This window comes from Penicillium concentricum (genome assembly GCF_028827145.1).
Source record: "Penicillium concentricum strain IBT 3081 chromosome Unknown utg000003l_segment0_segment0, whole genome shotgun sequence".
Taxonomy (NCBI): Eukaryota; Fungi; Ascomycota; class Eurotiomycetes; order Eurotiales; family Aspergillaceae; genus Penicillium; species Penicillium concentricum.
In genome coordinates, this window is record NW_026622756.1 from 2,625,319 (window position 1) to 2,652,644 (window position 27,326).

A 27,326-nucleotide genomic window follows, 5' to 3' on the forward strand; every position below is an offset into this window, starting at 1 on the left:
CCCCCAGGCCTGACACAAGATGGGCACGAATGCCTGCTCCCAGGTCCTGTTGTGCTGCCTCTGCATGAGATATGATATATGATGTTACACAGGATAACGTATTGCGCATGCGAGCGGCCCACGCCAAAATACATAGTAAATGCGATAAATTATAGCATGTTGGTGTAATAACGGTTGTCTATACAAACTGTTTCTTATAAACTATTGCTTTTTATATGATATCACTTTATGGAGTTTTAGGGTATCTAAGAACCAAGTGGTATGTAATTTTCAATACGACAACAGTGTAAGTAGATATCCTTATATCTAGATAAAGGCTAAGATCGAAATTATATCTTAGTAAAATTATTCAAGTAATTACTATAGTTATAGGGTAGTTATTTGGTTTTTTAAAAAGGACGTGATTTTATACATATTATTTAGTATCCTTTCATTTTTAAACTTATAGGTCGCCTTATCTAAACTTTTCTTTATAAATTTAACTAATCTAACGATAGAAAGTAATTCTCTAGTTATATAATACTTTTCTTTATATATTTATATATAGTTATTTTAACTAACTATTAATATTGTTATTAGTTATGTAACAAAGTGGTCGGGTTTATTTCTAGTTTTTAGTGGGGCCGAAGTCACGGAGACTTTTGCGGTAGAACTGTATACCCAGCGGTATATGCGCCAACTGCCAAAACCCTGTGTTGATGCCTTGATGCCAAGCTTTGGCCTGGCGGCCTGAATTAAGACGGGCAGAAGAATTAACTAACTATGGTAATTCAGGTATTTTAACTAATTCTTCTGCCCGTCTTTAATTCAGGCCGCCAGGCCAAAGCTTGGCATCAAGGCATCAATATAGGGTTTTGGCAGTTGGCGCATATACCGCTGGGTAGATCACTCGCATGTGAAATACGTTGATGGGTTCTGATATCACTCTTAAAGTCAACAGATGCTGGCTGAACCCGGCAGAAATTTGATCGGGCTTCTTGTTCCCCGAGACTGTAGTCATGTAGGGAGGAGTGGTGGAATGCGGCGGATGATTGGGCTCGAACGACAAAGGTTCAGGTTACCAATTTCTTGTGCTTCTTGAAGTCTTGTGATGCAAGCCAGAGACACAATAGGCCATCAAGTGTCAGGTCCATGCATATGATATGGATGATAACAGAGACAGCGGGGATGATGTTAGGGCTAGATGCTATGCAGCGATAAATCCATGTGATACAATGCGAGAATCATGCTAGGTTTTGGATGCCAACCGAGAGATGTTAATGAGAAACAACAGAACGATGATGCAAGGTGTGGAATGCCAAGCAGAGAGATATCCGCGCATCAGGTCGCTGCGATAGTATTGCAGCACCATGTAGTAGCCGAGTTAGATAGATCCAGAAAGCTGAAAGCTCAATTGCGAGGTAATCACATCTGCGCGAGAAGGCTGTGATAAACAACTCACATATCAGACAGCTGCTGGCAACATTCTTTCATACGCCAAAGTCCATTTTATTTCATGTTATTGACCAACTCTTTGCCTTAACGTTTCAACACGTCCTTTACATCGAGCAAGACACCAACAGTCAGAATGACTTTTGAGCCTATCGCTATCATCGGGACCGGATGCAAGTTTCCCGGGTCCTCATCAACCCCTCCTCGCCTTTGGGACCTTCTCAGCAAACCCAGGGATGTTGCTTCCAAGCCCCCACCAAGCCGCTTCAATATTGACGGCTTCTACCATCCAAACCCAACAAATCCTTTGACCCTTAACGTCACCGAGTCTTATTTCCTCAATGAGGACGTGAGATTGTTCGACGCCTCGTTTTTCAACATTGCCGCCAATGAAGCCACCAGTCTTGACCCACAGCAGCGAATGCTCCTTGAGACTGTCTACGAGTCTCTTGAGGCTGCAGGACTTCGATTGGAAGCTCTGCGTGGGTCATCCACGGGTGTCTTTTGCGGTGTCATGTGTGCAGATTGGGAAGCCCTTTTGGCTCTAGACAAGGTCGTTCCAGAATACGTGAGTATTGGGTCATCCAAATCAATTCGCATGATTTCATGCAGACGGACGTGATGACATCTAAGCTTACTGCCTCTAGGCTATATCCGGTGTTGCTCGCAACAATCTTGCAAACCGAATCTCCTATTTCTTCGACTGGAATGGTCCCTCCATGTCCATCGACACAGCCTGTTCATCCAGTTTGGTAGCGCTTCATCAAGGAATCTCCGCGCTCCAAAGAGGTGAATGTTCGCTGGTCACAGTCGTCGGCACAAATCTGATTCTGGGGCCGACATTATACTTTGCGGCATCGAACCTACAGATGCTTTCTCCGGAGAGCCGTGGACGAATGTGGGATCACAAGGCCAATGGTTACGTTCGTGGTGAGGGATTGGCATCTGTGGTACTTAAGCGGCTTAGTGATGCGATTGCTGATGGAGACCCCATCGAGTCCGTGATTAGGGCATCGGGTGTTAACCAGGTATGCAGCCTCTTGTGACATCACCTTCAGATCCCTAACCTTTTAGGATGGACGAACACTGGGCTTGACCATGCCTTCCGGCAAGGCCCAGGAGAGTTTGATACGTTCTACTTATGCTCTTGCTGGGCTTGATGTTAATCGGCCAGAAGATCGGCCCCAGTACTTTGAAGCTCATGGCAGTAGGTGTTTTATGTTTTGCTTTATTATTTCTCTCATTTTTTGGACTTTGGCTTTGTCAAGATAAACTGACAGAAGACCATAGCGGGTACACAGGCTGGGGACTTCCAGGAGGCCACGGGAATCTATAATGCCTTCTTTGCCGATGAGGTCACCCAATCGCCCAAGGATCCCCTGTACGTGGGCTCGATCAAAACTGTGCTTGGCCGTGAGTTTTCAAATTCCCCCTGTTGTTAGGGATGAAGATATACTGACACCTTACACCCCGACTTTAGACAGCGAGGGCTGCGCTGGTTTGGCCGGTATAATCAAGGCGTCTCTGTGCATCCAGAACGGGCAGATCCCTCCGAATATGCATTTTGAGAAACTGAATCCTAAGCTCGAGCCATACACGGCCCATTTGAATGTATCGACGGAGCTGAAGGAATGGCCCGTACTTCCTGCGGGCGTCCCCCGACGTGTTTCTGTGAATTCATTGTAAGACATTAATTCTCGAGCATGCGCTAGATGGAAACAAACGCTAAACTCCTTCACTACAGTGGATTCGGTGGCACAAACTCTCATGCCATTCTGGAGGGCTACGAAGTCAATCTAGAAAAGACCCAAAAGACTATTGAGAATGGGGTCGATGGAGCAAACGGAGAAAAGGCCCATGGAGCCAAAGTCAATGGAGCCAACGGAGTCAACAAGCCCACGCCCGTCGTAGCCCCTTTTGCATTCTCGGCTGCGTCAGAACGAACACTGGGGGCAGTTCTCACCCAGTATGATGCTTACTTAGCTGAAAACCACAACACTGATCCTCTGGATTTATCCTGGTCGCTAATCCAAAAGCGCTCAGCACTCAAATACCGCCTGACCCTATACGCTTCCACAATCGACGACCTCAGGGCCGAAATCAAGAAGGAGCTCGAGCTCCGCAAAGCAAATGAGGCATCCACAGTCGTTGTGAGAAGTGACACCGAAAGAAAACGAATCGTGGGCATATTCACTGGTCAGGGTGCACAATGGCCCCAGATGGGACTGGACTTGATATCCGCATTTCCAGCGGCTCGAGGCTGGCTTGAGGATCTCCAGAAGTCGTTGGATACGTTGCCGACGGAGTATCGGCCGACGTTCTCCTTGCTTGATGAGTTGGCGGCGCCAAAGGGGCCTTCGAGAGTCCAGGAAGCAGAAGTTGCTCAGCCTCTGTGCACCGCTGTTCAGATTTTGCTTGTAAATGTCCTCCGGGAGATCGGAATTGAATTTGAGAAGGTTGTGGGCCATTCTTCAGGTGAAGTGGCTGCTGCCTATGCAGCCGGCGTTCTCAATGCTCATGATGCAATTCGGATTGCGTATCTGCGCGGAAAGGTAAGCGTCGATTGACGAAACCATACACAAGGTTGATAATCACTGACACGAACAGGTTGCACGCATGGCTGGCTCGAATGATAAAAAAGGCGGTATGCTAGCAGCAGGGCTATCCTTCGATGAAGCGACATCCTTCTGCGAACAGTCCCAGTTTCAAGGGCAAATCTCGATCGCCGCATGCAATTCCCCATCCAGCGTAACGCTCTCTGGCGACGCTGATGCGATCAAAGAGGCAGAGCAGGTACTCAAGAGCCATGGCAAATTCGCGCGTCTAGTCCTCGTGGACACCGCATATCATTCCCACCATATGGAGCCTTGCGAGGAGCCCTATCTGCGCGCTATGGGAGGGTGCGAAATCAAGCTTGGAGAGCCAACTTCAACGGTCTGGTACTCGACTGTGCATGGTGGGAAGAAGCTTGATAGCGCGAGCCATGGTGACGTTTTGACCGGAGAGTACTGGAAGGATAACATGCGTCAGCCCGTGCTTTTCCACCAGGCGCTGATGACAGCCTTCACGGATACCGCTTCCAGCCTCATCGTTGAAGTCGGCCCCCACCCTGCACTAAAGGGGCCTGTTCTGCAGGGGCTTTCGGAGGTGCTGAAGACGGCATCGAATGTCCCATATGTTGGTACCCTCCGCCGTGGGGAGACCGGCGTCGCAGCTCTGGCAGAAACCGCAGGCTCACTCTGGGCGTATCTGGGGTCCGACGGGATCAACATCGCTAAACTTTTATCTCTCAGTCATCCGTCGAAAGAAAATCGTTTTATCAAAGGTTTGCCGCACTATCCCTTTGATCACAGCCAATCATACTGGACCGAAACACGAAAGTCGAAGGCCTACCTCTACCGGGAACCGCGCAATGAACTCCTTGGAGACTTGAGTGAGGAAAATGCCGAAGGAGAATGGCGCTGGAGGAATTTCCTGATCCGAAGCAATATGGAATATCTTGATGGGCATCAGATCCAGTCCCAGACCATCTTCCCTGCCACGGGATACATTGCCATTGCATTGGAAGCAGCCGGGAAAATTGCCGTGGCGGAAGGACGATCCCTACAGCTTGTGCAAGTCAATGACCTGGTCATTGGCAAGGCTATTGCCTTTCCGGAAGACGATAAAGGGATTGAGATCTCGTTTCGAGTGTACAACATGATCTCTGAGAGTGAGACGACCACTGCAACGTTCAATCTCTACGCGGATGTTGGAGGGGTCTTAAAGTCGTGCGCCTCTGGTCAGTTGGTGGTGTCATGGGGGGAGTCGCAGATCGACGGGCTGCCTTCCAGACTGAGTTCGACGTCTGGTATGTCAACTGTGGACATCGATGACTTTTATGAGTCTCTGGGGAAGTTGGGGTATGGCTATACGGGCTTGTTCCGCGGTATCACCTCAATGAAACGGAAGCTCGACACGTCCAGTGGGCTTTTGAACAATTTCACGGACGATGCTCTACTTCTCCACCCCACGACAATGGACTGCGGGTTACAGTGCTTGCTCGGTGCTGTTGGGACTCCTGGGGATGGGGAGTTGTCAACTTTGCAGATCCCAACGAGAATCCAGAGAGCAACTATCAACCCGATGTTTTGTGGACGCATCGGCATCCCCGTGGGCAAGTCCCTCTTCTTCGATGCCGCTGTGACCAGTGCGGGCCCAGATGGGGTGTCTGGGGATGTTGGCCTGTTCACCTTGCAGGGTCATGGGGTCATTCAATTCGAAGGCATCCAGGTCTCTCCACTCATGCGGCCCGGCGAAAGCAATGACCGATCAATGTTCTCGGAAGTTCAGTGGGGGAATTTTGAACCCGATGTTGAACCCGAGCACCCTCCACCACTCCAGTTCTGGTCTGGCGAGATGGACGACCCCCAGCATATGTGCTTCTTGGTCATAAAAGAACTCCTCGCCGGGCTGACCCCAGATGATAGGGAGAAGCTCGAAGGACATCGCAAGGATATCGTGGCCTGGTTTGATCATGTCACTAGTCTTACTCGTCAAGGGAGATACACTCTCTGCAAGCAAGAATGGGCTGACGAAGATCCTCAAGAGATGCTCACCATATTGGCCAAAACAGCGCAGCCCATTATTGTCGAAATGACGGATAAGATCAGACAGTACTTCCCTGGCTTCCTCCGCAATGAAATTTCAATGATCGAAATCTACCGAGAGGACAATCTTCTCACGCGATTCTACGACAAGGAACAGGAACTGAAGTACATGAGTCTGCGAGTTGGCGATGTGGCTGCTCAGCTCGCATTCAAATATCCGCGTATGAAGATTCTCGAAATTGGTGCTGGAACTGCATCTGCAACCCGCGCTGTTATTGGGCGTATTGGACATTATTTCCATTCCTATACCTTCACTGATATCTCAGCTGGGTTTTTCGAGGATGCCGAAATTACCTTTGCACAGTATGCAGATCAAATGGTCTACAGGGTCCTTGACATTGAGAAAGATCCGATAGAGCAAGGATTCGAGGCTGGTGCATATGACCTTGTCATTGCTGCAAACGTTCTCCATGCCACCAAGTTCTTAGAGACTACTATGATCAACGCGCGCCGTCTGATCAAGCCCGGTGGTCATCTCATTGCTCTGGAGATTACAAATGAACATATTCTGCAAGATGCTTTACTCTTTTGCCCATTTGAGGGGTGGTGGCTAGGAAAGGAGGACAACAGACCGTGGGGTCCCAAGATCTCCGTGGAAAAGTGGGAAGCCCTTCTTCGTCAGACCGGCTATAGCGGCATCAACGCAATTCTTCCAGCACAAGACAAAGAACAGTACTCGTACTGGGGATACTCAACATTTGTCACCCAGGCGGTTAACGATCGGGTACAGCGTCTTCGAAAACCGTTAGCGATATCAGATCCTGATTCTGAAAAGCACGAGAGTCTCATGATCATCGGCGGTGCAACAAACTCAACGTCGCAGCTCGTGCCTGCTCTGCTCAAGCTCCTATGCCCTTTCTTCCATACTTTCAACTATACCTCCAAAATGGAATTCCTAAATGAGCATTCGGCTCACTGTATTGAATCTCCAACCGAGGTGTTGTGTCTCGCAGACATGGATGCTCCTTGTTTCCAGGAAATGAACGAGAGCAAGCTACGCTCTCTGAAACGGTCCGTATCCATTTTTAACCCTCTCCAGGCCCTTACCCTAACCAGAATCTCCTAGGGTCCTCGCCATGAGCAAACGGCTACTCTGGGTAACTGTCGGCTCCGAATCCCAGAACCCTTACCTGAGCATGAGTAAGGGTTTCCTCAGTTGTATCGGGTATGAGTATAAGGGTTCGCTTCACCAGTACCTCAACATTGTCGAACCCAAGGACGTCAACGTGGAGCTTATCGCAACGGCGCTGATGCGCATGGTTCATTCCGAGTGTACCAATGACTATAGCCATTCCTCGGCGGTCGACAGTGTCGAATTGGAACTGCGCTTTGAGAATAATACCTTGAAGATACCCCGGATTATGAATGCCACGGGTCTGAACCGCCGATACGCGGCTACGAAACGGGCCGTGCAGCAGCAGCTTGATATTGGACAGTCTGCTGTGGATTTATCTTTCAACGGCGACCAGGTTGAACTATCGGCAGCCCGTGAATATTTCACGGATGGCAGTTTCTCTCATCCTCAATCCACTGTCCAGATCCGTGTCCGACGTTCTCTCTCGACAGCATTCAAGATTAACGGAGCCGGTTTCCTAAACCTGATCTCGGGTGAAGACATAGTCTCAAAATCCCGCGTGGTTGGGGTCACAGATAAATACTCATCGACGGTCTCCATTCCTTCATCGTGGAGCTCAAAGATTCCAGACAACATTGGAGAGGCCGAGGAGGCCGAGTTCTTAGTAGCCCTGGCCCATGCGGCGCTGGCTAACAGTCTCGTCAAAGAAGCGGCGCCCAATACAAGTATCCTGATACATGGTGCGAATGAGCCTCTCAGGCACGCTGTTTGGTGTCAGGCAGTGGCGAAAGGTAGGCCCCATCCCAAACTCATACTGACGATCAAGCCCCTAACCATGATAGGCATTCAACCATATTTCAGCACTAGCGATGCATCTGCCAAGAGCTCCGGTGACAATACCTTGTTCTTGCACGAGAGGAGCACGGCGCAGACCCTTGCTCAGGTCTTGCCCACTAATTTGTCCGTCGCTGCAAACTTCAGCAACACACCACACGGACTATTCTCGAGACTTGAGAAATTCTTACCCAAGAATGTGCGTCGCGAAGACATGGGCACCCTGACCATGCGTGAACCTTCGCTGTCGCAGGACTTCCAAGTTCACGCGGTAACCAAAGTCTTCAACACCGCTCGTGTTATTGCCGCACAAATCAACCTTGGCCTGTCTTGGCATTCTGCAGGCCTGCATGGGAGACATGAGACGAAGGTACTTGGATTGCCTGAATTTATCGCGCGCGGTGCGAATGTGCGAAGCAACGAAATCGAGATTCTGGACTGGACGGCAGTCCCTGAACTCCCCGTGCAGATATCTCCCGCAAGTTCGCAGGTCAAACTAAACGGCAACAAGACGTATCTCCTCGTCGGTATGTCCGGTGATCTGGGTCAGTCTGTCTGTCGCTGGATGATTACTCGGGGAGCGAAGAATATTGTCCTCACTAGTAGGAATCCAAAGGTGGATTCCACTTGGATTGAGGAGATGACGAGACTGGGTGCTCGAGTTGCGATCGAAGCCATGTAAGTTTCACCGACTGCTCTCTGGGAATTGGGTTCAAACTAATCACTTTATCAGGGACGTCACCGATCGCGAATCCATCCTCAACGTCAACAGGATTATTTGTCGTACACTCCCCCCGTCGGCGGAGTGGTAAACGGCGCCATGGTCCTTAAAGACTCAATGTTCAGTGATGTCGAGCTCGAGAACGTCCTCTCAACTTACAAGCCCAAGATTGTCGGCAGTCGGCTTCTCGAAGAAATCTACGGTCACGAAGACCTCGACTTCTTCATCCTCTTTGGCTCCGCAACGTCCATCCTCGGCAACATCGGCCAATCCTCCTACGGGGCTGCCACTAATTACATGCGGAGCCTGATCCGTCGCCGCCGCGAGGAGAATCTTGTCGGTAGCATCATCCACCCCGCGGAAGTTCGCGGTGTCGGGTATATCTCCCGGATGGGCAGTGAGCTATCGCGCCGGATGGCTGGCCATGTCGGGGCTCATATCGTGTCGGAGAAGGATCTACACGAAACAATGGCCGAGGGCATTCTGGCCGGAATCCCACGTGCGGGCCGGAATCCGGAGGTGATCAGTGGCTTCACGGCGCATGACCCTGAGGAGAAGCCAGATATTATATGGTATAGCAACCCGCTTACATGGCCTCTCGTGGACTACCGTCTACGCTCGAGTTCGTCCCAATTTGATACGACAGCCATACCAATTAAGAAGCAACTGGAAGCCGTCGATGGCATGGACGAGGCTGCTGAAGTCGTTCTTGCTGCGCTCAGCGCGAAAATCACCCAGAAGCTGCATCTGTCAGACAGTGTCGCCGTGACTGCAGATAGCAGGTTAACGGAGCTGGGGGCTGACAGTTTGGTGGCAGTGGATATTCGGACTTGGTTCCTTAAGGAGCTTGAAGTTGAGATTCCAGTTCTGCAGATCCAGAGCGGGGCGTCCATTGGGGATCTGGCTAATTCTGCCAGCTTGAAGCTTCCAGCCAGTTTGATACCGAAGGTACAAAAGCCCTAGGTCATTGGGATCGAATGGATGATGGAGGTAGAGATTTGTGCATAACGAGAGCAGCCCAAACGTATGGAGACCTGAGTAGCCCCAAATAAACAACTCTTGGTTTTATAACAACGATACACTAGATGAAATCTGATAGATATAGGATGATTGAGGTGTTAAGCATATACATCCTTGCACCACGTCGCTGTGTAGCTTCCTGGCATGCTCACTTTACTTTTTCATCCAGACATAAATCGACCACACAACTTTTCTAACGCAATATGAGCCACGAAATTTCAATCTTGGACAGTATTCCGGCCATTCATTTTTACCCAGTTCACACCTCACCGTCGGCCCACTACAGAGCCGCGGCTAACAATTTGGATATAAACATATGTTCTGACGAAAGAACAGAAACGGCCAGAAACGAGAAATGGAAATGTCGGGACAGCATGAACTACCAAGCCGCAATTTCAGTAAACACCCACACTCCCACAAGTCACCTTTGGAATGATATTCTATCACTCCTCATGGGTGCCAGCTTGCCATCCACATACCAAGAATTCAGCTCGGAAGTGCAGTCCAAAATTCTGCGGCAAGAGGCTCGACTTAGCACCTAACTAATGATGCTCGACCAATAGTTCAAACACAAATTTCATCTCTATCGGACGCCAGTCTAAAATGGGTACAGAATGGAACTGAAGTAGGTGGCGGGATAATGATACCACAATACAGCACGTTAAATTTTAGAACCAAGAGCAGTGATTTTAAGTGTATTGACTACGTCCTCAAACTCATGCAACAAGTTGGTCTCCTCCAGAAGTTCCAATCTGCGCAGTTTGGTGAAGTGAAGGAGGCCCCGTAAACCAGGCAGCATACTAGGAGGCCGAGTAGCAGATAACGAAGACGGGGATTGAAAGGAACAGTAGAGAGAAAGGTATCGCTCCCTACTAGTGACGCAGTTAGGATAAACAATAAGATAGAACGGCGTGGAAGGAATGTACAGCGTCTATGAGACGCAGTAGGCCACCAACAGGCGTGTGGCCACTGCTGATTTAGTACAATTCTCATTGATTTATTGATGCAGACTACAGTGATTCCCCGGCTTCTTCGCCACTTCGGTGCCACAAATCAGTTCATCATATGTCTGACGACCAGGGCAACCAGAACAATGATAATAGCGTAAGTAAGGTTTTTGCAGAAATCAATCGACTCGGAGATTCCCCATGAATACTGCCAGGGGCAAGGGGGCCAGTCCTTCCCAGACCGAACAGTCAGCGGTACAAAGTCCAGCACCGATCCCTTTCCTACAATGCGAGCAAGATTACCAACAAGCAGATCTCCACAATGCCCCATTACATGGCGTGCAAAGAATCGGAGTATCCCCCCGTCCAGAGCTTCGAGTCGGGTAACGAACTGCGCATCTCCATGAACCGTTTCCAGGCGTTTGAGCTGCTTCTGGTTAAAGTCCTCCAGCATGGAAGCGAGTGCTCGCTCCGGTGGCTGGTCCGGACTATGGTCTATTAGTAGCTTCCGGAGTCCGTTTGTCAGCGCTGCAGCTGCCTCGATTGCAGTGTTGGCACCTTGCCCGATATTCGGGGACATCTGACGAAGTCAATACCTTAAGCCTTCCAACGATGCGGAATAGTCTGGATAAACCAACCTTGCTCACACTATCTCCAACGCAAACTATGCGTCCATAGTGCCAGTTTTTGAACATGTGCTCTTCCAAAGGTACTAAGGAAAACTTGGTTCGTTGTTCCCATAGATCTCCGAACTTGACATCCTTCCAGACAGGAAAGTCGACGACAGATTCGCATATTTTGACTGCCTCGGCCTTGCTAAAACGGGGGATGTTGGGATATCTGTACTTTCGCTTGAACTTATAGATGACGTTGAAAAATATATCTGTCCCTGTTGCAGGAAAGAACAGGAAGCAGAAATCTTGGTTATATCTGATAATATGCTCCCATCGGTCTTGACCAGGAGGCGTTTTGCAGACCCCAAACACGCAACCGTATTCCGCAGAGAGGCCTTGGGATGTTAGCGGAGAATTGGAAATAATCTCAAAGTTTGCTGACCGGATTTGACTTCCTCTGTCACAAAGTCAGGCCGTTCCAAGTTCCCGAGCCGCCACATTTCTGAGCGCACGGCGCTGTGGACGCCGTCTGCACCCACGACTAGGTTTCCTGTGTAGGTGGACCCATCGGCTGTCTTGACAGACACGTCTGACCGACCATGGGTAATCTCAATCACTTTCTTGTTCATGTGAATTCGCGACTTGTCCTGGAAGTGGGAGTAGAGAACATCGAGGAACAGCTGCCTCTCAATGACACAAAATGGCAGACCAAATCTGTGTCACTTTTAGTCTCAAATGTTGCATGCTTTCTTGAGAAAAGACGCATACCGTTCAACTATTCTATCCGGGCTTTCAGCCTCGAGACAAAACCCATCGGGAAAACACTGATATATCTTCTTGATTGGCTGGTAGAGATTGTCCACATCAGAATATAATCCTAGTTGCTCCAAGACTCGAGAACCGTTGGGCATGAGTCCGATGGAAATCCCGGGCTCGGCAAATATATCTTGATGTTTCTCAAGAATCACATAATCAATTCCGGCACGATCGAGGCAGTGGGCGAGGGTCATCCCCGTGATAGATCCGCCGACGATGATGACCCGAAATGAGCGTTTTTCCACTTCCATTTCGGCGGCGGTTATCGGCCACAGCTGGTGAGAAAACTATAGATTTGATAATTCAGGGTAATTCGATCGACTTTCTGTTCAGGGAATACCACACAATCAAAGACATGGAATGTGTCAGGGAGCAGCACGAATAAGGTCTTGATATTTTGTCTCCCCAATGCCACTCACAAAATATCACGGACATCAGATGAACTATCAGTTGGAACTTATGACGCAAGGATAAGTTCACAGGCTGTAGAGAATGCAACCCGGCGTCCTGTTTGACAGGCCAGGCCTTGACACGACAGGCATATGCTAAGACGCAAGGTCACGCTTGCGACATATCACACAAGACAGCAACACTGCGAGCTAGCAGGACTACAAATAGTTAAGATCAACAGCCTCAATCCTTGTATACCCCTGTACTTCATGTGGGTTAATGGAACATACGTGAACGGTCTGATGTAGCCTGCAACCAAGTCCTCACCGAGTCTTTGTGAACAACATCTAGCTGTTAGGCTTATCAGGAAATAAGAAGAGGTCCATTAGGATAACGTATTTCACATGCGAACTGCGCAGTTCGCATGTGAAATACGTTATCCATGCCAGTGCTGCCATGGAGCCTGAAACCTACCCTGCACCAAGTAACGTATTTCATATGCGAGTGGTCCACGCCAAAACACATAGTAAATGCGATATAGTTGTCACTAATATTTCAAGAACCAACGCTTTTATCTAATTTCATCACTAGCCGATAGCAATTTACAAGAACTTTAGTATTACATGTCAACTTGAAATAAATCAAACACTTACATTGTTGTCGTATGGAAAATTACATCGCTGAACTCTAGAAATCATTTGTATAGAAAACCGTTATTACACTAACATGCTATTATTTATCGCGTTTACTATGTGTTTTGGCGTGGACCACTCGCATATGAAATACGTTAGAGGTGAACAGCATCCCGCTGTAAGCGTAGGTGGTGAATCTGTAGAGGTCTGCACTTAGTTCTGGCTCTGCATTGGGATGTGCATGCAGGTCTTCTACGTTACATCACCTGAACAACTCAGTCCTCAATCCTTTTTGGTCATTTTGTGTACTCTAGCCACAGCCTCCGAAAATCAACAGAACCAACTGCGTATATGGAGTTCTCACCCATCTCGAAATTCCAAAAGCACCCCATTCCTCGTGATTTTATGTTACATGCGTTCCATTGAGTTAGTATGAGTCGTCCCGCAAAGTACATACTGCCCATCTATGGCGCGCTTGCGCTATACGCGATGGTGGACTTTTCCTATCGAAACAACTATATTCCTATGGTCATGGAAAAAGGCCAGGTATGGCTCAACTCGCCGCCAACCGACCCCAGGAAAAGAGCCCAGACGACCGGTATTGCATCGCTTGACGAACCATTGGCCACCATGTTTGTCTTTTACTGGACCGTTATTGATGGGAGCTGCCCTGGGTTGAGTGTGATGTTTACAAATTATTTTGGGACGATCATATTGTCTCTCATGTTGGGCACTTTGGAATCATTGAGGAAGGGAAATAGAACGTCAGGATGGTGAGTTGATCTTCTTATCGACATGGCCATCGATTGACGATTGGCAGTACGTTTTTCTATAGCCCGACCCTCTGGGGTATGCTCGGTATCATGGTGACCCTGGCTGTCTCGATACCGTGGTACCTGACGGTCCACCTCCTCATCTCCCCTACAGCCTCACAGCCTACAATAGACAATTTGTCTGTCCCAGTACATGAACTCAAAGCTTTGATCGTGAACCTTATATTTGGCCTCATGCTGCCCTGTCTTCTAGTGGCCTTGCCTGAGCGCATAACCTGGAATCTCTTCACTCGGCAGTCCGCAATTGCATTATGGCAGCTCTGGCCCTTCTGGAGCACGGCAGTGCATTATATCGCGAAGATATTCATCTCAACCAAGGAGGACGACGCGAATCCTAGAGCCCGCTGGGAACGAACTCGGGCCACCTTCCGCGCCGTTTACGGGCTCACATTTGCAGTTGCTGCCATTACGCACCTTGCTACATGGGCTATCTCCCTGTCAATTGCTTTTGGGTTCCGAAATTCAATGGATGCGGATATAGTCGCCGACGTTCACCCGTGGAATGTATTTGTCAATACGAAGCCTTGGTCTTCTATCCAGACAGACTCCGTGGGCCAGGGAACTCTCTGGTTGATTCAGTGGGATCAGCTAATTGCGGCAGGGGCGATGTGGTGGTGGGCGCTTGATTTGTATCGATCTGCCCATGCGACTCAGGGGAGGAGAATTGATTGGCATAGCTTTGCTGTCAAAACACTGGCTTTCTGCTTTGTTTCCGGCTTCACTGGGGCTACCGTGGAGTTGCTTTGGGAGAGGGAAGAGATGATTCTGGAGGCTGGGCAGGTCACCGTGAAGCGCAAGTGAAAAGGAGTCCATATCACTTTAGCATCTGCCTACATTGCCGAGTCGGATTGAAGACCTTTCAACTAGGTTTCTATCCACAGTTACTGAGGTATCATCGAGATCTTGTGCTTCCTTTTGTGGTACTGCTCGAACTTTCCCAATGCATTCAGTGACAGTCGTTGGTCTACCCTGGGTTGTGGAACAGGCAAAGCCAAAGCCTCCCTCTTCGACGCCACATAACGTATTTCACATGCAAGCTACGCACACAAGCGAGCTGCGTAGTCCAAAACACATAGTAAACCCGATAAATTACAATTAGATATTGTAACAACGATTGTCTTTATGAACTTTTCCTTATAGCCTAATGCTTTTTATGACATATAGCTATTATATAGAATTTAAGGGAATATAATAAATTAGTGATAGAGATAAATATTTCTAGGGTTTAGTACCCAGCGGTACAGGCGCCAACTGCGAAAACCCTATGTTGATGCCTTAATGTCTGTCTAGCTTTGGCCTGTTAGGCATCAAGGCATCAAATATTTACTAACCTAGTTAGAAATGGGGTTTTGGCAGTTGGCGCCTATACCGCTGGGTAGGGTTTAGTACTTCCGCACCAACCCACAAAGCCCAAAGCCCAACCCAACCCAACCCGTAAGTGGGTTGGGCTATGGGCCCGAGGTTCGGGCCCATTTGTGGGCTTTGCGGAAGTCTAGGGTTTGGTGATATATTTTTCAATACGACAGTAATATAAGTTTTTAATATATTCGAAATTGATATATACTTTCAAAGGAGCTTATTAATGGCTATTGGCAAACAAAAGAATATTCAAAATACGTTGGTTGTTAAGATATAAGTGTAGCATGTAACTATCGCATTTACTAGTGTTTCGGCTGCGTAGCTCGCTCATGTGCGCAGGAAATACGTTAGGCTCGTGTTACATCCTGGCCTGAGGTCACTTGATATAGGTTGGGGGTGTACGCAGAGGCACAGGGGCCAGGGTTACTTTCGGATATAGTGTAGTGCATTGCGGTCTTAGTGCCTTAATTTGGCCTTAATTTGACTCACTGTCTAAATTAAGCCTAATTGATTTGGTTTCCAGAGTATGAAATAGATAATTGGCAGTTTATTCAATATGGCAGTGTTTTAAATTTTTTGAGGTCCCGGTTTGATGGCGAAAAGTGCATATACATATAGTGAGTGAATATACATAACTAACTATACATAGTGTTAAATTATATTCATAGGGTTAAATACTAGCCAAGGCAGAGGATAACGTATTTCACATGCGAGCTGGCCACCCCAAAACACATAAGAAATGCGATAAATTACAACATAGTATAACAACAATAGAAGGCCATAGGATTTTCCCGTCCAAACCTAATGCGTTTCAGGTGGTATCTAGTCTCTAGGAGGTGTTTAAAGAATTTCTATCACTTGGTGGTTGAGATATATATATTTCTAGCTCTAAGTAACGTAATTCTCGATACCGTAACTATATAGGTTTTAGATTTTATTAAATTTGATATATTGTGTTGAAAAGCCTTGTCAACAGCTATCGACAAATATTGAAATGAAATAAAAACGTGGTTGTTAAGATATCAATGTAGAATACATCGCATTTACTATAGTGTTTTGGGGTGGCTAGCTCGCTTGTGTGGCCAGCTCGCATGTGAAATACGTTATTCAGGCACTCGGGCTAACTAGTTAATTGTAATTTAGGTAACTAGTTATCTTCATTTTTCTGCCACCCCAATGAAGGCATTAAGGCACCATTGCATGCATTAAATCCGAAAGTAACCCTGGCCCCTATGCCCCTGCGTAAATCCAATGAGAATAGTCCGAGAGTAGCAGAGTGGCAAAGGATGTGGATGCCGAACGACATAAAAGCGTAGCCTCTACGAGACCTTGTTCAATCACCACCGCTTCTGTCCTTGCCTCTAAATACCACCTTCCGTTGTATCTTGCTCACCTCTACGTGATCAAATATAACTGTTTTGACCGATAGACCGACAGCATGATTTGCACTGTTTTGCTTCCCTTTCTAACTCTGTTCTTTGCTCTGCCAGCCCAATCTTTCTCTTCCAATATTGACTCTCAGGCTAGCGCCATGACTACCGCGAGTTCAGAGCCCGACATCGAACTCCTCAACACGCGGAGAGAGGACTTCCTAGACGCATTTAATGCCGCTGACATTGATCATGTTATTTCGCTTTTTGCCCCTGATAGCCTCTACAGTGACTATGGTGCCTAGCCCTTGCCTAGCCAGGTATATTGATCTGTCTATAAGCTGATACCAGAGCAGCAATTGCCGCATTGGATATGGACTTGATTGCAACTCGGGCATATCTTGAAAAAATCTTCTCCGAGGCCGAAAATATCACTCTGTCCCCGGTCAGCATATCTGGGGATAAGCATTTTGCCGCTGCTGAATGGTATGTTTCATTTAACTTCCGATAGCGAGTTACCAATTTGTATTCTCACAGCTGCTCATCCGTTCCGTTAACTTAAAATAGGGTGTTGACGATGAAATTCAAGTCCTCAGGGAACGGAGACAATACCACTACTGAGAACAGGAATAATCAGGGAGCGGCGCAGGAGATGGAAATGCGCGGCGTGAGTCTCACCTGGTATGATGAGGACGGAAAGAAGATTGTCAACAACAAGGACTATGGTGTCATTTGGCCACAGGCTTGAAGATTTTGTATATCAAGATCTAGTTGTCTAAGAGACCATCTATAAGTGTAAAATGAATACGAGTATCAAGCGTGCCCCTGCAAGCGCTTTTCTCTGAAGTCATCAAGTAAATATATAGAGCGTACTCAGGTCTTACTTACACAGTGTTAAGCTTGCAGGATCTTTCTCTGTTGACTTGATTATTTATCGAGTTTTTCAATCAAAATTGGTGGTGTGGTTGCTCCTTTGCAAATGACTGAACATATATATTCTTTGGCTTTACGGCTTTAACGCACGATTACCTTTCCTCAGAATTGCAGGAGAGACTGTTGTCCCGGTACAATAATAGCCGAGTCTTTTACGCGTACACGGGGTGAGGCATTAAAAGTAGTGAATTAACAGATGAAGAAAAAGATCTCCTACCAGTGCCAGAATCTACCTATCTGACCCAAGGAACCGGTCAACACATATACCAACGGCCTTCCCGGTGTTGCCTGTGGCAAAGCACCTAGGTGGTGAGGTGGCATATCGACCACAGAATAAATATAGGAGATTGTTAACGGGACACCCCTCTAATTGTAATTTATCGGCATTACTACAGAGTATGTGTTTTGGACTGGGCAGCTGGCTTGTGTGCGCAGCTCGCATGTGAAATACGTTATCCAAAAGGGTGTCGGAATATCCAAGGGTGTCCCGTTAACAATCCCCTAAATATATGTTTATTTTTTTCTTCTTTCTATTCTTCGTTTATTAAATGAGCCAAAGAATTATTGGAGAAATCATTAATTAGAAAAAAGGTTATACATATTTTGTATTATCTTTAGCTGATCAGATTTGAACGGAACAGTTCGTTCCATTTCCCTTTCTGAGTCAATAAGACCCATCGGACCCTCCTCCGTTCCCCCAATTAGTCGGAGGTCCTTGGGCTGGCAAATCTCAGGGCTCTTTGCATACCTCTATGGATGCCGTAGAGAGAGACGATCAAGTATTTACCTGTGTTACACTCGTCTGTTGGACTACATCGTCCATTCCGGAGGCCTGTCATACATTCCAACAAATGAGGCGGCAATGAGTGCGATGCAGGTGAGATATCTCATGCGCATTTTAGTCAAGGCCACGAACACGGCTTCTGCATGGATTAGGGATGACGGTTCCGAGGAAAGAATATACCAACCCCATTGACTGGCCTGGATATAACCAAAACTCCGATTCGAAAATAGTACGAAGTTATCCAGGGCAGCAGCCCTGGAGGCTGCGGGACCCTAGATCACCTCATGTACGATGTCCACTGGTTGTTGTGGGGGATTGTGGCCCATTACCAGAGACTCAAACGCGAGTCTCAAGTCCCTCTCTCTCTCTGTCGGTAAAAGCGAGATACATTCGAATGCTCAATAAGATCCCCTCAGTCTGGGAGATACGGACATTCCACAAGTGGAATCCCTTGCGTCGGAAAGGACAACGCACAGCACCCGAAGTACAACGACCAAAAGAGGCGATGGAAGTGGGGATTCGTGTTCTTTACAGGAATATCACATACTCTACAGTTGGCAACGGAATCGAACCGAATCGGTTCTGAGAGCAGCCAGGAATTAGGTTATTTGCTTTATCTGGAAAAAAAGCATGCCTGGGGGCAAATGCCGCTGTATTTTACCGTCGGCCAGCTCCCAGCGATAAGTAAATGCCCGACAAGGGATCCTAGACCTGTTTGGGACCGATCTGCCCTGCATTGGTGGCTGAGCTATAGAGGTAACGATCTCGGCGCCCCTGATTTCGGCAGCTCCCCTGATTTTGGCAATTGTTTGAAGTGCAGTTTGACGTTTACCGACCACGATTATCCTCGCTCTAGAGCTCATATCAGGGATTGAACCTCGACACCCGTGGATTTGCGAGAAGTTCGAGAACAGCGCGAGAGGATTCGTTTTCCAAGCCGGTGGTGCCCAGCGGTCATCCTTCCTCAACAACCACCATGAACGACAGTACAAAGCCCGAATTCAGCGACGACAATTCCATGAGTTCGTCATTGATCACAGCCAAGATGACGCTCTCTTCACCAAAGGAGGACAGCTATCGCAGCCGACACTCAGCCACGGACTCGTCTAATCGAAAGATCGATTCACAGAAGCAGCTATTCGATTCGACCGGGCCTTTGGTCACGGAAGACGCTTCGAGAGGCGCAGAGAGAGACCTACCATGCGGTGAAGCTGGCGTGCATAAGCTAGCCATGGTGCTCAACGGACAGTTCACATCCCCCGACTGCCACTCGCCGTTTGACCCCGAGAAGGAGGCCTTCCTGGATCCCAACAGCCCGGACTTCAAAGCCCGCGACTGGGCCAAAGCCTTCTACAACGTCAGATATACTGCCGAGGGGGTCTCTCCACGGAGGGCCGGTATTGCCTTTCACAACCTGAACGTTACCGGCTACGGGGCAGCGACCGACTACCAGATGAGTGTGGGCAACGCAGCCCTGAAGCTTGGTTCCAAACTGGCAAATCTTCTGAGAATCACTAAGAAACCACGTGTCAACATTCTACAGGGACTTGATGGGTTGGTCTTGCCCGGGGAGCAACTCTGCGTGCTAGGGCCGCCTGGATCAGGGTGCTCGACCTTCTTGAAGAGCATTGCGGGCGATACATTGGGATTGGAGATTGACCCGGGGACCTATCTCAACTATAACGGTATAACCGCCAAGAAGATGATGACTCAATTCCGTGGGGAGGCGATCTACACGGCCGAAATGGACCACCATTTCCCCGTCCTGACTGTGGGTGAGACTCTCTACTTCGCGGCGCTGGCGCGCGCCCCCGTACCATCCCCGGTGGTGTCAGCCGCGAAGAATACGCCACGCATCAACGGGATGTCATTATGGCCATGTTCGGCATCAGCCATACAAAAGATACTCCGGTGGGCGATGACTTTATGCGTGGAGTGAGTGGCGGCGAAAGAAAACGGGTTACTATTGCCGAGGCAGCCCTCAGTTACGCGCCATTGCAATGCTGGGACAATAGCACGCGAGGTTTAGATACTGCGAATGCAATCGAGTTCTGCAAGACTCTGCGGCTGCAAGGCGACATCTACAGCACGACCTCCTGCGTTGCGATTTACCAGGCTCCGCAGGCTGCGTATGAGCTTTTCCATAAAGTGATCGTTCTCTATGACGGCCGCCAAATTTTCTTCGGTCAAGCCTCCGAGGCAAAAACCTACTTCGAAGCCCTCGGGTTCGAATCCCCTAGCTCTCAAACGATCCCGGACTTTCTGACTTCCATGACGTGTCCCACAGAAAGGATTGTCAAAGCAGGCTTCGAGCACCTGGTACCACGAACGGCTGATGAGTTCGCTCAACGATGGAGAGATAGCACTGAGTGCAAAGACTTATTAAACCAGATCGAACAATACATAGCTGACCACCCGTTTGATGATGCCGATATGCGTAAATTTGCCGAAGCGAGGAAATGCGAAAAGTCTAGCAAACAACGGGAAAGGTCCCCTTATACTCTCTCATACTGGCGACAGATTCAACTATGTATGTGGAGAGAGCTCCATCGCATCAAGGCCAGTCCGGCTGTGAGCATATTTACCATTCTGGTAAATCTGATCCAAAATATCATAATTGGCAGTGTTTTCTTTAACCTGAAGGCTGAGACTGCGTCATTCACGGAACGCGGGGCCCTTATGTTCATGATGATTGTGTTAAGTGCCCTTTCAAGCGTGCTAGAGATCATGGCCCTCTACGATAAACGAAATATCGTGGAAAAGCATAGTCGCTATGCCTTGTATCATCCAAGTGCGGAGGCAATCGCATCATCGATCATGGATCTCCCAAGCAAACTTGTTATGTGCATATGCTCCAATGTTGCTGTCTACTTCATGGCAGGTCTTCGTCGGACACCCGGGGCCTTTTTCTTTTACCTGCTTATGGCATTTACCTCCATGATGTGCATGTCCATGTTCTTTCGGTTTTTCGCCTCTATGACTAAGACTGTCGCACAAGCAACAGCTCCGGTATCTATCATCAATATGGCGCTCTCCTTGTATACCGGGTTTGCGCTTCCGGTTCCCTATATTCTAGGCTGGGCGAAGTGGATATATTACATTAACCCGATCGCGTACGCGTTCGAGGCGATCCTGGTTAACGAGCTCCATGGCCGAGATTTCCCATGCTCAACCTTTGTTCCCTCAGGACCCGGCTACGAGAACGTGGATCCCTTAGGACGTAGCTGTTCTACCGTTGGTGCGGTTCCAGGGTCACCCAATGTCAACGGAGATGATTTCCTCAAACAGTCTTACAGATTCTCTTGGGATAAACGCTGGCAAGACTTCGGTATTCTGCTTGCCTTTACGGTCTTCTTCACTATACTTTATCTGGTTGGCTCAGAGTTGGTGACGGCAGAGCGATCCAAAGGAGAGGTCCTAGTTTTCCGCCGGAGCCAGATGCACAACAACCGGCTCAAGAGGCAGCAAATGGATGAGGAACAGACCAAGCCCGGGAGGCCCTATATGGGGAAATCTGAAAGGTCTAGTGAGCAACTCTCTCAAGTAGAGAAGCAGACTGCGGTTTTTCACTGGCAAAACGTCTGCTACGATATCACCGCCAACGGGGAGCAGAAGCGGTTGCTTGATAATATGGACGGATGGATTAAACCAGGTTCTTTGACGGCATTGATGGTTGGTTACTTGGACTTCCCCGTATGAGCTCCTACTAACAGTGTCCCAGGGCGTTTCCGGTGCAGGGAAGACAACTCTTCTCAATGTCCTTGCAAGCCGCACGACAATAGGAGTTATTACTGGGGGCATACTCGTTGATGGGCAACAACGCGATGGCTCATTCCAACGACAAACAGGCTATGTGCAACAGCAAGATCTCCATTTATCAACCTCTACCGTGCGTGAAGCTCTCCAATTCAGTGCCCTCCTCCGCCAGCCAAGTCATTACACCCGCCGGCAAAGATTAGACTATGTCGATACTGTGATTAGTCTCTTGGGTATGGAGGAGTACGCGGATGCTGTCGTCGGTATACCTGGATCGGGTCTCAATATTGAACAACGAAAGCGTCTTACTATTGGTGTTGAGCTTGCCGCGCGACCAAAGCTACTCCTTTTCCTCGATGAACCGACGTCTGGCTTAGACAGTCAGACTTCATGGTCTATTTGCAATCTCATGGAGAAGTTGGCTGATAATGGGCAAGCAATTCTCTGCACTATCCACCAACCGTCGGCCATGCTGTTCCAGCGGTTTAGCCGGCTGCTCCTTCTAGCTCGTGGCGGAAAAGCCGTCTATTTTGGGGCGATCGGACGAGACTCCAACGTGCTCATTGACTATTTTGTCCGTAACGGAGGCGCTCCCTGTCCCCCCGGTACTAATCCTGCCGAGTATATGTTAGAAGTCATTGGCGCGGCCCCTGGGGTGAAGTCCGATATTGACTGGTCCGCTGTTTGGCGTGGTAGTGAAGAGTATCGCGAAGTTCATCGCGAACTCGACAGGCTCAGGGAACTTGCCCCCAAGGTGGTAGACCCGAATGGTCTGCCTGAATCGGACTATAAGGAGTTTGCTGTCCCCTTCACGACGCAGACACACCTCGTTACTATCCGAGTTTTCCAGCAAATGTGGCGCACGCCATCATATATTTACTCAAAGGTGCTGCTCTGCCTTGGTTGTGTATGTGTTGCAGTTGGTTAGAGAAAGTATGGTCCCATAAAGTGCTAATGTCTTTCAGGCTCTCCTCCTCGGCTTCTCATTCTTCAATAGCCCCAACACTTCTCAGGGTCTGCAAAATCAGATGTTCGGGGTTTTCCTCTTTCTCTTCATTTACATCCAAATCATCCAGCAGATGATGCCCATGTTTGTTAAGCAGCGAACCCTCTACGAAGCCCGAGAACGTCAGTCAAAGACATACTGCTGGCAGTCCTTCATCTTGTCCAATCTATTTGTTGAACTAGCCTGGAATACGGTAGGTCGCCCAGCGCAAGTCCGATCCATCCGTCGCAGCCAGAGAAACTAACCCATCATACAGCTCATGGCCATCCTTTCTTTCCTAGTCTGGTTCTATCCTATGGGGGTATGGCGCAACGCGCTCTACACCGACACCCTGAATTCACGCAGCACGTTAGCCATTCTTGTCGTCTGGGAGGGCTTTCTCTACGCCACCTCGCTCTCGTACTTGTTCATTGCCGGCATGGACAGCGATCAATCCGCCGGCGGTCTGTCCATGCTGATCAACATGATTGGATTCCTTTTCTGCGGCATTCTGGCCGGCCCAGATACCCTACCCCGGTTCTGGACCTTCATGTACCGCACCACCCCCTTCACCTATCTCGTCAACAGCTTCCTGACCACTGTGTTGGCCGATGCACCCATGCACTGCACCGCCAACGAGCTGCTTTCCTTTGCCGCTCCGCAGAATCAGACATGCGCCCAGTACATGGCACTCTACATGAAGAACGCCGGCGGGTACCTCGTCAACCCGGACACCAGGGGCGGTAGCGGTGAGAACTGCGAGTTCTGCGCCATGGAAAATACCACCCAGTTTCTCAAAAGCGTCAATCTGAACTTTGATAACCGCTGGCGCGATCTGGGCATCTTGTGGGCATACATTATATTCAATACCACTGGGGCGATCTTCTTTTACTGGCTTGTGCGTGTGCCCAAGGGGAAGAAGATAAAATCGTCCTAGCTGTCACGGTGTTGAAGAACCGCTCATCGAAGGGCTTACTATATATTACGTTGACTGAATGGCCTGTCGGTCATTCATTGAACTTTTTGCCTGGTGGTGCAGTGGTGAAGACAATGGCCCGCTGCCTAACACTAGAGGTTTGGACCTTTTTATTTTCTATGCTTTGATTTCTTTCGTGATCCCCAATTTGCAATATTTTTCTTCTATCGTTGTTAACATTAAACTGTTTTTCCTCCTGAGCCATGGTATCCCTGCCCACCCGTAGGATTAAATAAAAATGTAATATTGTGTTTTAAGGTGCGCTGGAGATGATAATGTATTTTTACCTGGGTTTGACTCTTACATGAGTGTATGCTAAATTTGTTATTTTAACAGGATATGATGACATGTCTAATATAGAAGAAGCAGAGCGCCTTAGTGTATCCAGGTGAATTGTGGTCATACTTTTTCGATCAGGATAATACACAGTAAATACATATGTCCTTTCCCAAGGAAAAATTTCCATTGCTTTTTGAGACCAGGATTGTTACAGGTTATCTAACAATATCTCGCAGTTGTCCCGGCTTTATTTGCACTGTCCTGGCCAACCCAGGTAAGCCAAATCCGATCTAATCGGAGGAACGATATTCCGGGCCCAACATCTATACGAAGTTCCTATGTATTCCACCTTTCTCATTCGTCTGTTCCTTACTTTCTCCTCTCTACCCGTATACACCGTTTCCACTTTTTCGATATATATATATACCTGCAAGCGTCTTATGTCACTTTTTCTGCAAGAGAGTTATTCCGGTTATATAGCATGTCAATGATGCTTATACTCTGGTATACATTGCCACGCATGTGCTAGGCTGTCGTATTACCACTTTATTACATAATTTTAGGAAATTTTGCCAGTGAGGTTTCCATATTGTGACGACATGATGATGCTACCAGTCATATATATAAATCCCTTCTACATTGTTAATCTCCAAGGTCCTCTTCAATCACGCAATACTCCTACGAATACCACTACCAATCACACAATACTCCTACGAATACCACTACCAATCACACAACTTATTCCACATATTTCATCATGGGTTGCGGCTGCGGATCTAATTGCAACTGCACTGGCGGTGCCCAGTCCTGCTCTTGCGGCGACAACTGCAACTGCAAGGGATGCGGAGTATGTGATTTCCCCATGTTTTAGGTTATTTTAGGTGCAAAGGCTAACTCACCTCTAATTTTTAGAAGTAAATCATTTCGCCACGATTCCGACTCCCGAGTACACACTCTTTGGTCAAGGTGGACCATGAATATCGTGATAAGATGATGATATAATGAAGTTTTTGAGCATCAAAAACGAAAGGAATCAACGTTTTTAAGAGATAAAATTACATCTCTTGAATCAAAATCTTATTCCAAATCTTTTTTCGTGGAGATCTTATCGTTCATCTTTCAACACTGCCTCGGAAGCTTTAAGCGCTCCCGTGATCGTAAAACATATAAATGGCGACAACGCATACATTATCTATATATAGTCAGCGAGATGCATGTTCCCGTGAACCCACTAGTACACACCGTCAACGTCTTCGCAATAACCATCTTTTCCAACTCGGACGCTTGCGCCAATTCCGCCAACCCAGAAATCACCAGGGCCGGTGGACCAGCAGGCATCAGCATCATACTAAACCAAAGCATCGGATCATCACCAAGGAGTCGAGTCCTCTTAGCTAGTCCGTAAATCAGTGAGACACTTAGCGCCGGCCAGGCCACCAAACGAACGACAAAGATAGTCGTGATAGCCTTAACAGGGATCCGGGCCGAATTCCCTTCTGCAACCATCCGCTCAAACGTGATTCCAAGCTTACACCCAACCATGAAGATCTGCAGCGTTGTAAATAGTCCACCGATGTTGTTGACACTCGAAGTCAGCCACGCATTGAATATCCCACCGTCTTCCTCGTCAAAGAAGAATGCTCGGTGCAACGAGGGGACTAGGCCCAGCACCGTACCGAGAATCGTGCAGAGTATTGCCACGTCCGCGAATGGAGACTCGAACGGTGCGAGGAGTTCTTGCTTGACTCGGCGGGGGAAGAATAAGCCGAGCCAGTGCATCGGTCGCCGGATTAGGTGCCCGGCCAATGTTCGGGCTTGTTGCGCGCGCTGCGGGAGCAGTGAGGTTTCTTCACTGAGTTGTTCGTCTTCTGCTAGTATGCTTGCGGTGTAGTTTCGCTCCTCTGAGTCAAGACTATCTCCGCGATCCTGTAACATCTTCGGTCCCACGATATACGCGATCGTTTTGCTGATTACGCCGCAGACAAGGAAGTAACTTTGAGCACGGTCGATTGCCGAGGATGTAGTTTCGTCATTGCGTAGGATCAGTTCCAGACTTCCTACGCTCTCGAGGGAATGGAGAAGTGGCAAGGGTAGAGATGTGGTGTTGTTGAACGCGCAAGCCGGTGTAACCCATTGAGGTAGGCCAAGGAGACGCGATAAGAAATGCGCAAGACCAATCGATGCTGATGTGTAGAGGATTGACCAGACTAGGAACGGCAGATAGACGCAGTAAGTCAGCTATGCTGGGTTCATCGAGGGTTGTTATGATATACTTATGACTGGAATATAGTTCATCGCTGTCCCGAGGTGAAGCTGATCTCCTAGATGCACGATAAGTAGTGCTGGTAGGAGGAGTTTCACGCCTAATCCCAGCATGTCATTGATTGTAGTCTCGTGAATCAATTGGAGCCGACGAGCAGCAAAACCGTAGCACATTGTCAATAGCACGGAAACACAGGCTTGTAGTGCACCCAGGAAGGGTACCACTAACCCTTCGTTGGGCATTTTTTCAACAAGTTCACGGTTTTAGCTACCTACTCGTCCTCAAAAAAGAGTTGCTTTTAATGGCCGTGGCGTCATGGTGACCGAGTTACAAACTACAAATTCTACAATATTCGCGATACTACACAGGCCCGCCAACATCGTCAAATACAGAGGCCGTATAAGTGAGCGTTCTTATATCTATATCGTTTTTACCAAAACAAGTAAATATTCGGCCTTCGGGGGAGTCCACCACCGAGTACACGGGGAAGTCCCCGTGGGGTGCTCTAAGCTATAAAGACAGAGAGAACAGTCCTAATTGGCTGTATCAAGTCCCTACTTCAGGTTATACTTCAAGATGATTTCCATACCTCAATGCTGTACATTCTACATGCCAGAACTACTAGAAATCAAACAAATACAATAAAAACAACAATCCTC

The 27,326-nt window shown here is 48.2% G+C and overlaps 6 protein-coding genes across 6 annotated transcripts; 4 read left to right on the top strand and 2 right to left on the bottom strand.

Annotated features, from left to right (window-relative positions):
- Positions 1-1,567: 1,567 nt before the first annotated feature.
- Positions 1,568-9,673, top strand: N7517_008834 (type I polyketide synthase; the record flags this gene model as incomplete). Its single annotated transcript, XM_056726563.1, has 11 exons — positions 1,568-1,999; positions 2,079-2,459; positions 2,506-2,638; positions 2,722-2,844; positions 2,912-3,113; positions 3,176-3,983; positions 4,039-7,091; positions 7,147-7,946; positions 7,998-8,667; positions 8,723-8,797; positions 8,836-9,673. 11 exons carry the CDS (start codon positions 1,568-1,570, stop codon positions 9,671-9,673), a joined length of 7,515 nt encoding a protein of 2,504 aa, XP_056577414.1.
- Positions 9,674-10,783: 1,110 nt separating this feature from the next.
- Positions 10,784-12,358, bottom strand: N7517_008835 (FAD-dependent oxidoreductase; the record flags this gene model as incomplete). Its single annotated transcript, XM_056726564.1, has 4 exons — positions 10,784-11,257; positions 11,316-11,686; positions 11,734-12,005; positions 12,060-12,358. The coding sequence occupies 4 exons, from the start codon at positions 12,356-12,358 to the stop codon at positions 10,784-10,786; spliced, it is 1,416 nt and encodes a 471-aa protein (XP_056577415.1).
- Positions 12,359-13,618: 1,260 nt separating this feature from the next.
- Positions 13,619-14,763, top strand: N7517_008836 (uncharacterized protein; the record flags this gene model as incomplete). Its single annotated transcript, XM_056726565.1, has 2 exons — positions 13,619-13,902; positions 13,965-14,763. The coding sequence occupies 2 exons, from the start codon at positions 13,619-13,621 to the stop codon at positions 14,761-14,763; spliced, it is 1,083 nt and encodes a 360-aa protein (XP_056577416.1).
- A 2,089-nt stretch (positions 14,764-16,852) lies between these two features.
- On the top strand, positions 16,853-17,439 carry N7517_008837 (nuclear transport factor 2 family protein; the record flags this gene model as incomplete). Its single annotated transcript, XM_056726566.1, has 3 exons — positions 16,853-16,988; positions 17,048-17,177; positions 17,259-17,439. The coding sequence occupies 3 exons, from the start codon at positions 16,853-16,855 to the stop codon at positions 17,437-17,439; spliced, it is 447 nt and encodes a 148-aa protein (XP_056577417.1).
- A 1,945-nt stretch (positions 17,440-19,384) lies between these two features.
- N7517_008838 (uncharacterized protein) lies at positions 19,385-19,886 on the top strand (the record flags this gene model as incomplete). Its single annotated transcript, XM_056726567.1, is given in 2 exon segments — positions 19,385-19,867; positions 19,881-19,886. The coding sequence occupies 2 exon segments, from the start codon at positions 19,385-19,387 to the stop codon at positions 19,884-19,886; spliced, it is 489 nt and encodes a 162-aa protein (XP_056577418.1).
- Positions 19,887-25,509: 5,623 nt separating this feature from the next.
- On the bottom strand, positions 25,510-26,909 carry N7517_008839 (Auxin Efflux Carrier superfamily; the record flags this gene model as incomplete). The annotated part of the gene is made up of 3 exons (XM_056726568.1): positions 25,510-25,596; positions 25,647-26,611; positions 26,678-26,909. 3 exons carry the CDS (start codon positions 26,907-26,909, stop codon positions 25,510-25,512), a joined length of 1,284 nt encoding a protein of 427 aa, XP_056577419.1.
- Between the last annotated feature and the right edge of the window lie 417 nt (positions 26,910-27,326).